Consider the following 12,112-nt stretch of genomic DNA (forward strand, 5'->3'; position numbering starts at 1 on the left):
TCTTACCTTGTTCATTTGTCTGATAAACAGCCATAGAATTTCCTAACCTCTGAGCACATGTGATGGGGCCTTCTAGGACCCACTGAGCACAATTTAGACACTTGAAGACCACAGGATGTGGTGGAGCTGAGAATCATAGACAGTCAGTGATCAACCACTGGAATATTACTTTCCACAGTGGATACTCACAGTCTTAGCTGGCCTTCTTATTAAACCAATGCACATAAAAAGACCAAAAATGACCAGGCCTTTCTGTCTACTTTTGACAAAAATGTCAATGGCTCATGCAAGGTGACACCATTTCAATATAGAGACGGCGCCTGGTGGAAGGGCATCCTGCCACCAACAGGGGCCAGGCATCATATTAGAAACTGGAGCTGCTTTGAGGCCCAGCTGCCTGTGGTAAGTGGGCTTCGCAGAGAGGCAGACTTGGCTTTAGAAGCGAGTACCTCCTGTCCCTGGTAGGTGTTGGGATGCACGCGGTGTGTCTGTGTCTGTAACTGGGGTTCCTTGTTTTTAATACAGAGAGCTGGCGACATCGAGGTGATCATTTGGACTACAATTAAATAATGAAGATGACGTGCTTACAAAGTGCCTGGCAACCGTGGTTATAAAACAACTTCCACGGCTGCCTTGTAGCATCAATCTATCTGTCTCCCATTTCTTGTCCCATATAAACTCTCCTGTGAACACAGCCCTAATGGAACATTCTGGAACATCTTCTTAGTTATGCTTTCCAGATGACAAAAACAAAATTAACTTAGAGTTTTTATCTACCTTTTAGAAAAAGTCAACAGAAGGTTTAAAAAAAAAAAAAAAAGCTATCCCTACACACTCACTGAGAATGAATTCACAGGCTTCCCGAGAAGATAATTACCTGTTGGCTGGATCTTCAGAGCTGTTTGATCTGTCTGCTTTCTTGTGATCAAAGTCCATGCTTCATCTGGATCCTGAATCCACTCTGTGGCCTCGCAGAACACATGGCCTTGATCTGAGAGCTGGAGCTTGCCTATGGACAGTTTGAAGAAAGTGGCTCCAAGCTTGTCCAGCCGTACATCGCCGGCCACAAATCTGTCTGTGTAGGAGGGCCCAGGGGTCAATATAAAATCCTTGGAGAGAGAAATGATCTCGGTGGCGTGGCTCCCTCCTCCTTCCTGCGTCAGGTACCAGGTGAGGGAGAGATGGGTATGTTGAGTCGTGGCTTTGGTCACCTCGCAGGTGAGTTCCAACGGCTCGCCTTCCTTCTTACCGAGTGTCTGGGAGGGCATGGTGGCAGACAGGGTGTCGGGAATCACTGGAAACAAGGCAACAGTGATTATCTTACTGGTTCATGTTTGTCTCATTAGACCTTCTCGAGGGAAGATGGTGCCCAAACCTCGTCTGCAAGGCACACCCCTTGAGTTGGTTTCCCAGCCATACACTTTCCTTACACGGGCTTTCCCTTTTGCTGAGAGAGCCTAAGACCTTTGCAAAGCGAGTGGCTCAGTGATGTAGGACCCTGGCTTTGCTTCATCAGTACAGGCTGGAGCCAGGTTAGCTACTCAGCCATGAGTAGGAGGAACACTGGAGTTTCTGGATCCAGATTCTGGCTCTCGGCCACTCTGTCTCACTATACGGACATGAATGGATGGCTTCTTTTCTCTTCCTAAACCCTAATCTGCTTTTTCTATTATGGAGATCTAAAGTAATGTAATTTGCTACTCAGAGACCAAATGCAAGCTTTCCCAAAGTTTTCCTAGCCATCTAAGGATCCCGCTATTCTCTTCTCCCTCAAATGTAAACCACACAGTTGATGTAAAAGCAGCACCGAGGCCAAGTCAATGAGTACGGACATTGGGCAGGAGCTGGGAGTCCCCAGGAAGCTCAGAGGTGGTGGGAGATAGGCACATAAGTAGCTGGTTATGAGATAACGGGGTGAATGCCGGTAATCACAGTATGACCAGGGCATTAAGAAGAACCAAGTTGGGGATGTGGCCTGAGGCAATCTAAAGGGTTCTGCAAAGGAGGCAGTGTTGAATCTGCACCCTGGAGTTCATGGAGGTGTTTGCTAAACCAGATCTCCCAGGCGAACCACAGTTGCAAGAATTTGATCCTTCCCTCCAGATAAATGTGCCAGGAAATGGTTGGAAAATAATCATTCTGCAGTTAATGACATCACCCATGATACTGGGGCTGGCTCTCTTACTGAGCTGCAAGGTGATATGGGGGTGAGGTAGAATGCAAAGATCTATCTAATGCTTTGCTGCTACCAACTTGTGAGTGTGGGGGGGGGCTTGGGAAGGCCCCCCACTGGCTCCTCAACCTGTGTGGCATATTTCACTGGGAACACACGAGACACCTACTTGTGACACATCTCCAGAATACTCAGGGTGGTAGGTAGGCTCTGTACCCAGAGCAAACAGACTAGCGGAAAGTCTCTCCCTTGGCAGGGCATTGTGATGGTGGATACAGGCTTGCCAGGGCCTGGGTAACAGGAGCTCACCAGTTAGATATGTCTTTGCACTGTAACTTCCAAAGTACTTTCCGTCCGTGTTGGGTGTGTGGCACTCATACTCGCCAGTATCCTTCATCTGGAGTTTCGAGAAACGCAGCAGGACCGAGTTGCCCCGCAGCCTCTCTACATAGATCTCCTTGCTCTGCACCCTCCGGGCATACATGGTGTAAGAGAAGCCGGCATCCTTGGAACTGATGATCTGGACTTCTTGGGTCGGGGCACTTGGCAGGTAAATAGACCACTGGAAATCCTGTGTAGAAGGACCCCGATGACCACTTACGTTGCAACTGATGCTGACAGGGTAACCTTCGGTTCTGTACAGAGGTCCTTCTTGTATTTTCACTTCCCTCTGGCTGATGCTGAGCTTAGCTTGTAAGTAGGAGGAAAAAAGGGGATAAAAACGGCATGAGTGCTTTAATTCCCAGGGCACCACATCACCTCGGTCTCCATATTACCATCCTGATATATGAGACCACAGGCTATTCGTTATAACCGCCTTCCTCAGGCTGGATGGGATGGAATGGCTCAGTGAGGCCTCCGTTCCTCTGCTAGCCAAGCTTGCACAGCCCGAGTCTCCGTTTGAAAATGTTTAGCCTCAGCCATGTGTCAAGGCAGCAGTTTGTCTACACGGACCTACTCAAAAGGTGATATAATATGTGCTCATTTACCTTTTACAGTATTTTATGCCAAAACAGCATAAACCTTTTCAACCCCCACATCCCAAGGCACAGTCTCCCCCACAGAAGGGCGTTCAAGAGAGGCCAAGTCCGCAAATCTGCTCCCGATGCCTTACTCCTTCTTGCTGGTTGGTTACAGACATCTGTAGCCCTCAACCGTGTCTAGCACAAGACTAGATAAAACTAGCTGCAGAAATGACAGCGGCACTTCCTGTCTCTGCTGCTTTTCTTTTCTCTTCGCGTTTGCTTGGTTTTGCTGGCTTTGCTGTTCTAATTTCTTAGAAAGGCTCTTTCGCTTTACTTGGAAACTCTAGAATGGACGTTCATGAAGTCCAGGGTCTGTCTGGGCTCAGAGTTATTTTTCTTACCCATGGTTTTCAGCTAGGATATTTTTCAATCGAAACTGCAGAAAATGAGGTCCAGAGGAGAAATGTGATTAAAAGGTAACTTTTCTATAGAGATTTTTTTTTCAGAAACTACAAGATTGTTGATGACGATTAATACTGAAAGTGGGCTTGCTTTGTGTTTCTGAAAGAGCCGAGGCCAGAGGTAATGATGTCACAGAGATGGACAAGATCTTCTCTGAGGGTCCAGGAACCCTCGAAGGGCAAGGCGGGGTTAAAGGACACCAGAAGGTCCATCGAGAGCTATGGGCAGCATGAAGCCGCGGACAGGATAGAATCCTCCAGAACAGGCTCCGGAGAGCCAGAGCGAGGGCAAGGGGTTCAGGAGATTCCTGTGGGGAGTGAGGGAAGAGAAGTGCAGAGCTCGTGAGAGGAAATGGAAAGAGGCCGGAAGGAGGCTCCCTCTCCCCCCACAAGAGGGTGAAGTGATTAATTGATAAAATCAACTAAAAACTTAAAAACCGCATCTGAATACACTCAACCAAAACTGGCCAAGAAACTAATCAATACCTGGCCACACACATTTCCAGTAATAATTTAAAAATATATTTAAGTATTCATAAATCTCAATGTCATATATTTATATCACACTTTTTTTGTGCTGAATATCTATAAATAGAAATTAGACTACATTAGAACAAATTAAATTACTACTTACCAGAAAGTGACTACAGAGAAGTTTTAAACATTTTCAGCAAGGCAGCCTTGTGAAGTATGAAAGGTGGGCACTGCGTACCAGGTGACTCATGAAGGAATATTTACAGCAGTGCCATTCACTGTTGCCCCAACCAAGGGACAGCTCACATGTCCATCAACAACAGAACAGATAAACTATGGCGTGTACCATGAGATGGAGTCTTACGAAGGAATTAAAAATCATAACTATTTGTAGTAACATGTAGAATTATGCCTGGTCATTCATGGAATACCTTTGAGTCTCTTTGTCTGCCTACAGAAATATCCCATCTTTTTTAAAGTTAAAGTATAGGGAGCAGGAGAGATGGCTCTGTGGTTAAGAATACCGATTGCTCTTCCAGAGGACCCGGGTTCAATTCTCAACACCCACACATCAGCTAACAGCTATCTGTAACTCTAGTCCTAAGGATCCCAATGTCCTCACACAGATATACACAAAGGCAAAAACACCAATGCATATAAAATAAAAAAATAATAAAAATTTAAAAATAGGCAAACCTACATTGTATCATTTAGTTGATACATAAAGGTTAAAATCATCTTTAAAAACAGGTCAGGAAGTGGTTATCATGGGAGTCAGGAAAGTGATTTGTGGGGAGGCATTATTCCTGATGAAGCAGAGGCAGAATGGGTGGGTACTTCTGGGGACCTGATGGTGCTGTTTCTTGAAGCCTATAGTGATTCTACAGGTTTCAGTTTCTACTTATTCATCGTGCTGCACACTTAGGCTTTATTAGCCTTTTCTTACACACTACATCTCGCCATGAGAAGATCTGTCTTAGAACTGAGGAAATGGTTCCGTCACAAAGTGCCTGTTGTACAGGCATAAGGGCCTGAGCTTGATCCCCAGTACCCAGGTAAAGCTGGGCACAGTGGGGCACCTGTTATCCAAGTGCCAAGGAGGCAGAGGCAGGAGGAACCCTGGGGCTTGTAGGCAAGCTCGTCTATCTGAAACAGTGAGTAGAGTCCAAGGTACGAGTGATAGATCCTATTTCTAAATACAAGGTCCCACCTAGGACCAATTTGGCAAGATATCCTAAGAGCATTACTGGCCCTCGTATCTTAGTAGTAACCAACAGCTCTCCTATTATTTCAACAGCCTTATTATTTCACCCAACAGGAAAGAAATCATGTTTAGTATTGGAAATGTGGCCAACCACCCAGGGCTAATGATGTCATGGATCTTAGAGAAGAATCTACTACTGACACTTTACTAAGCTAGCATGATCCATAACTACATTCTAAATATTTACCTTTATACCCACAGGTAAGTGTAACCCTTACGACTCACCGAATCAACTTTTCTTTGCAACAAGGGAGAACATTACAGAAAAGACACAACCAGTAAGAAGGCAAAGAACAAGTCCTCCTGGGGAGCCCAGCTCCAACTGATACATTTACGACACAACTCCTGCAGCTACGGCTCAGGGAACATCATAGAAGGGGGGGACAGAAAGACTGCCAGTGCAAGGGGACCAGGAAACCCGCTGTGGGGATGTGTCTTCTAGAAATGACAGAGAAGCTTCACCCATACTCCAACAATATGAGTGCAGAAAAAAATACCTGGAAAAGCACCACACTAACAGACATACACATGGATGAAGGAACTCTCATTGGGCTCCTCTCACTGAACAAGGACAGGCACTAAAGATTGTGGAGAGCAGGAGAAATATTCATCTGCATAGATGAACCCCTAATTGTTTACCCAACACCAAGTGGTCGGTCATAAAACCATATACATGGAAGCAACACCAAATGAACTGAGCAGGTTGTATTCATACATGTATGTACATGTACATACATGTATACATACATGTAACAATGACAAAGAAAAAGGTGCCATGAGTTTGAGAAAAGGCTAGGGATATAGGAGAGGTTGGAAGGATGAAAGAAAGGGAGGAAATAATATAATTATACTTTAAGTTCCAAAGAATTATAAGAAAAAAAAGGAAGGAAGGAAGGAAGAAGTAAGGTTGAGAAAGGTACCTGATATTGGTCTTCACATGCAGACACACACACACACACACACACACACACACACAGAGAGAGAGAGAGAGAGAGAGAGAGAGAGAGAGAGAGAGAGGAGGCACCCTTCATCTTTTCCTGCCAGCGCACGTTATATTGTTATTTGTAGCGTGAGCACCCTGGCCGGGCTTCTTCAACACTTTTTATCACTATTTTTTATAGTGAAACAAGTGCCCATTAGAAGGTTTCTATGTGGAAACTAGCACTTCATTCCTCCCTGCTTTATTTGCCAAGTCAATAAATATTTATTCAGCCACTTACAGTCTTTCTGATACTTGAGAGATTAAGACATAGAGATGAGTTTAGAATCATCTCTGTCCTTGAGCCTTATTAAGCTAGCCAGTTAGAAAGGCAATCATCTCTGCGAGAAAGATACAAAAGAAAGCCCCCGGAGGAATCTGAAGAAAGCAGAGAGCTCATGGCTTGAGGGTACAAACAGGTGAGGCTCGTAGAAAGGACGCTATCTCAGTTTCCTCATGTTTCCGTGGCAAATCCATGACCAGTAGCAACTTGGGGAGGAAAGGAAAGAGCTTCATTCAACTTATAACCCACCATCCATCATTAAGGGAAGTCAGTGTGGGCTCTCAAGGTAGGAACCAGGAAGTAGGAGCTGAAGCAGAGACTGCGAAGAAATGCAGCTTAATGGCTCTGTCCCAGGCTCATATTCTGTTGCCTTCTTACAGAGCCCAGGTCCACCTGTGTAGGGATGGTACCACCCACAGTGGGCAGGCCTTTTACATCAATTAGCAATCAAGTCCCAGTAGATAGGCCTACAGGCCAATCTGATGGAGAGTTGTGAGTCTCTTCTCCCAGGTATGTCCAGGTTTGTGTCAAGATGACAAGAACTAACTAGCACAAATGGCATGAGAATTGGACTTTGGGGGATTGAGAAGATTGCCAAGTGGAGACAGAGCCTTTTAGATGAAGGAAACTTTATAAGAAGATGACCTAAGTGAAAATGAAAAGAGCTGTGTAGAAACAGGAAGAGGTTAACTGGTGGGAAAGGGGTGCAAGACGGATGGGTGCGTGAGACTGACTTGCTAGCAGCATCAAAGACACGGGACGTGACTCTCATGGCTGTCAGCTCAGAGTTAACTGGGCACTAGGGAATCCAATCAGAGTGCCGGAAAGATCTTAGGCAATGCAACTGATGGTTGTGTGGAGAATGGTGGAAGTTGGAAATAGACATCAGATAACTTCTAGCTCAGAACAGAGTTGATGAAAGGGCAGGGCTGGAAGGAAAGGGACTGTAACTCAAGAGCTGTTGCGGAGATGGGATCTCAGAGCTTAGTGGTCTGGATGCTTCCGGCAGCAGGGATGATCAGGGACAGGAGGTTGGAGGAAATCGGATACCCAAGTTTGATAGATCCGCTGGAAGAATACGGTACTCAACAGGAAAGGGAGTATCAGTAAGAATTATCAGTGTACTCAAGGGTGGGTGAGAAGGTAATGCATTTAACTTTAGAGGTGGAATTTGAGTGCTCTGGAATAAACAGGAAAGACATCCAAAAACAAAACAAACAAAAACAAAACAAAAAAAACCAAAAAAACATTGGGGAGAGATTTAAATATGTGTGCATCACCTTAAAGACCCTTAAAGACTGCGAAAACATTTGTAATTTAACCCTCTCAAGAACTGTGTCATTTCTGTATTTAGTAATGTCAAAATTCACAGTGATTCAGCCAGACTCGAACCTACGCCTGCAAGTGCCCAGCTGTTCTGTGGCTATGCCCACTGTTTCTCACTGCCTGGCAAGTCCCCGAGCCTGGGCTGTAGTGGTAGACTAGGTTCATTGCACACAAGTATACAGAAGTGTTATGGAGTCTAAAGAAGATGGCCAGTGAGAACCTCTGTTAAAAGATGGGCGGGGACTAAACCTAGAGAAGGACCTGGGAAGTTAAGAGGGTAGGAAGGCAGCTATAACACGGTGACTTGGGAAGCAAAGGAAGCAGGATGTTTTAAGGAAGAAGGGCTTGCACTGCTGAGGACTGCTGGAGGGCAGGGACTAGAAGAGGCCTTTGGGTCAACTGAGTAGACTGCTGTGCAAAGCTTTGTAAGCTATTCCAGTAGAGCAGAAACAGTGGTGGGCTTGAGGCTAAGAAGTGGCTATAGAACATGTAAACCACTTCATGGCATTGTAGGGGACAGAACAAGGATGGTGACTAAAGGTAGCCAAGTGACAAGTGGTGAGCAGTGGGGATGGGTAAGGGTACCTTTGCAGAGGCAGCAGCGAAGAGGAGACACATAGAGCCAGAGAGGACACGTAGAGGACGAGGTTGGACCACAAGAAAGAAAGCCACTGTGGGCAAAGCCCAACCGTCCATCCACTAAGAGAGAATGCAATGGCCAGTCCCCTGCAGGATCAGACTCTCTAGGAGGAAGTGAGAAGTCCTGACACAGCCCATAGCGACAGTGGCCATGACAACTAGAGACGTCATCATGTGATCCCTGTGAACTGGCATCTGGACACCATTTCTTTCCATCGTAGAGATACTGGCCAGGGAGATGGCTCAGTGGTGGAGCGCTTGCATAGTGCGCACTGGACCCTGAATTTACCCCCAGAATTGCAAGAATAAATAGATGAATGAATAACCTGTAAAAACACCAAGGCTTTCCCTTTCATGTCTACAAAGGTCTAAGTCTTAGCCTGGTGGTAGCAATAAAGAAAAGCAGTAGACGGAGTCGTGTTGTAGAAACACAGGCGCGGAGACAACGGATCACAAGATTAAGGCATGTTGATTTGGTGTCCGACGGGAGCCTGGTCTGTGTAGATGTACCTTCTAGCTGTGTCCTCACACACGGAAGAGACCAGCTGGGTCTCTCCCATCTCTTGTAAGAGCACTAACCCATTCAGCCAACTACCTTCCGGAGCCTTTCTATCCTAACGCCATTACCCCCGGGGTTTAGGTTCTAACAGGTGAAATCCAAGAGGGCACAAACATTCAGGCTACAACATAGCCAAAGAATTTGGAGTGATTTCACCTTATGTAAAACCTACCTAGGGAACAGGCAACACACCAAACAATTGCTTTTGCTTTATGCACTAGAAGCAATGTGTGTGTGTGTGTGTGTGTGTGTGTGTGTGTGTGTGTGTGTGTGTACATGCGCGTGTGTGTGGTAGGGTGTGGGGAGGTTGGGACATCATCCATCCAGAATGAAGTGGGATACTTTTCTGTTTTTCCATGGACCCAATCTCAGTAACATAAAAGTAGCCCCTCTTGAGTTAATGGCCCCCTTCACTGTTTGGCAGTTAGTCGGGGTGAGAGGTGATACAGCAAGCAGGCTAAGTCCACGAGAGCCTTCCCCCACTGCATTAGCGTCTGAGAGTCACATTCTAATTGGTTACTTAGTGTTCCTGTTAACCATAGGGAAAATAAAAAATTAAAACGGGTCTGGTAAACCAAGTAAAGGCATTCATTAAGCGAGCCCTGATGATCTGTGTTCAATTGTGAGGACCTACAAAAAGGCAGAAGAGAACCGAATCCAAAGAGCTGTCCTTGGACTCCATATTGCCACATACAACACACAACACACATAATAATATGCGACCTGAAGGGAAAATAAATGGAGGCACTGAATGTGGCTCAGTGGTAGAGTTGCTTGGTAAGGGAGTGGGTGCTGGGTCCTGGAGACTTTGTCCCTGCATTCCAAAACAACACTCTAAAGTTGGGATAAAGAATAGGTTTGCCGAACAATGTGATCGATCACTTGATCATCATTAATTTCCTGTATTTCCTCTCTGTAATTATAATGAGATGTAGCAGGCTTCAACTTACTTCCTGATTTATGCATGTCCTATGTAAGACCTGTGATTCCATGCAGAACTGGAACATAATATGGGTCAAAGACTAGAAGGAACAAATGCAGAACCCAGGTCAGGCAACCATGGAAGTGGGTGGAGGAAAGCCACCATCTTCTCCTTTTTGATTTTTGACTGTTATGATGCTTCCTCTAGACCTTTGAGCCTGCTTTTCAAAAACAAATGGACAACTGAAAACTAATAATATACTACTAACAATAATACTAATTAGAACATGCAACTTTCTGCATCCTTGTGCAACGTAAACTCAGTTCACTGCCATGCAAAGCAAATGCACAGTCCCCACACACAGAGCACGCATACTCAGTCAGACAACTGAGCAGGATCACAGACACGGCAATCCACACAGGACTCCACCAAGACACTGTTCGTCAATGCTTGCCCTGCGAGGGTGTTGGCAGGTGTCAGTCACCTGGCAAATGGTTCTAATCTATCCCTCTGCAGGCTTCTTCCTGTCTCCTTCTCCGGCCCCGGGTCTGATCCTCCCCCATGTGCTGGCTGAGATGTGATCCTGGTTCAACTCCACCAGAGCTTGCTGGTCTACCTTAGTGCCGAATGGTATGCTCCTTCCATTTATCTTATAAAGCTACAGCCTTGGCCACACTGATTGCAGCTCAGCCCAGTTCATCCCTCATCCCAGCTACCCTAGTCCCTGCACTAACTCCTCCCAGTCTCTGGGAATCAAGACTTGTAAACTTGAACCCACATATAGGATTAAAGGGTCCTTAATCCAGGGTGAAAAAGCCCTTTCATTTTTATTCTCATTAACCTCCAATGGAAATGTCCTATTTCCCTCAGTGATGGATGCAGACATGGAGCCTTAGCTATTTGCATATTATATGGCAATTTTTGTGGGCATATTAAAACATTCTCTTCATACCCATCACCTCTCTGAGCTTGGTGATTAATAAATAGTCCTCCAGATCTTGTTGTATAGCACATGAATTAGAATGGAAATAAACACATTATGATTTATTTTTTAAATGTTGTTCATTCACTATAAAATTCAGGCTGGCCTCCTACTTTAGGCTCCCACTAGTGCTGTTATTACAGATGCCACCATACAAGTATTGAGACTATTTTGATAACTTTATTTCAACATGGCCAGTTTACAGTCCTATGTATTTTATAATATGCATTTTTAAGGTATACTGAGCTGGTCTTTGTATGTGGCACACAGCATGCCCATTACCTGCTCTATGCGATAAGGAACTGTTTTGTTCCCTGCTCAATTCATCTGCTTCTTCCCTTTGTCTCCAAGTTTTTCCTTCCTCTACCTTCTTCAAATATGCATAAGTGTCCCTGGGCCAGATAAAGGCCCCTATATGGGCTTTAGTAGAGCCAAGTAACTGCCCTGATCCTTCTCAGTCTCTCTCTTTAGCTCTCAGATAAAGTCCAGACGCTTCTTTTAGCTTGACCTAAACTTCAGGGTACTCTCCTTGCTTTCTCTCTTCTACCCAGTCACACCCACAAGGCACACACATCTAGTTACACCCTACCATCAGGCAAACCTTAAGGCCTCTTCGTGTGGCAGCAAAACCTCTTCCTCTCCCATGGTATGGGCAGCCCAGGAAGGTAAGGTAAAGCCAGGGACATGCAAAGCTCAAAGATAAACTTAAAATAAAATACAGTAGGCACCCAGGGACACAACAAAGTCTTCCATTGCCCCAATCGCAAGGACACATAAGGAAGCCTTAAAACTGTCACCAATAAGTAAAAGATAGGCACAAAGTCAAAAGTCTATAACTGAGTCGTTCCTGTGAGGACCAACTTGGCCTGATCCCTCACCCTGCAGCCTCTGGATGACGAGCTCCTGTGATGGTAGAAACATCAAAGTTGTAAGACTTACTTAGACAGAGAAAGAGAGATGCCACACACAGGATGCTTGCCATCTGCACCGGCACAGTCTTTCCAGGCAGTGTCACTGAACTTGCTCAGAAGCTGAGTGACAAAACTCGGTGCTATCACAGCAAATGTAAAGAGGAAGCTATGGTG

At 45.4% G+C, this 12,112-nt stretch overlaps 1 protein-coding gene across 3 annotated transcripts in view; it reads right to left on the bottom strand.

The window, feature by feature from the left end:
* Cd101 (CD101 molecule) overlaps nucleotides 1–12,112 on the bottom strand; it is a 38,403-nt gene extending 26,291 nt beyond the window's left edge. Inside the window, exons 1-3 of one of the 3 annotated variants that reach the window (XR_001836467.2) lie at nucleotides 11,967–12,111; nucleotides 2,483–2,863; nucleotides 878–1,294 (exon numbers count right to left, since the gene is read on the bottom strand). Coding sequence is in view for 2 of the 3 variants with exons in the window: in XM_063281906.1 (XP_063137976.1) it covers nucleotides 878–1,294; nucleotides 2,483–2,863; nucleotides 11,967–12,009 (841 nt within the window). In the remaining variant the exon portion in view is untranslated. Of the gene's footprint in view, nucleotides 1–877; nucleotides 1,295–2,482; nucleotides 2,864–11,966 lie in introns of all 3 variants that reach the window. The other 2 variants (XM_063281906.1, NM_001271217.1) reach the window with 2 other exon arrangements.

This window comes from Rattus norvegicus, chromosome 2 (genome assembly GCF_036323735.1).
Source record: "Rattus norvegicus strain BN/NHsdMcwi chromosome 2, GRCr8, whole genome shotgun sequence".
NCBI lineage: Eukaryota > Metazoa > Chordata > Mammalia > Rodentia > Muridae > Rattus > Rattus norvegicus.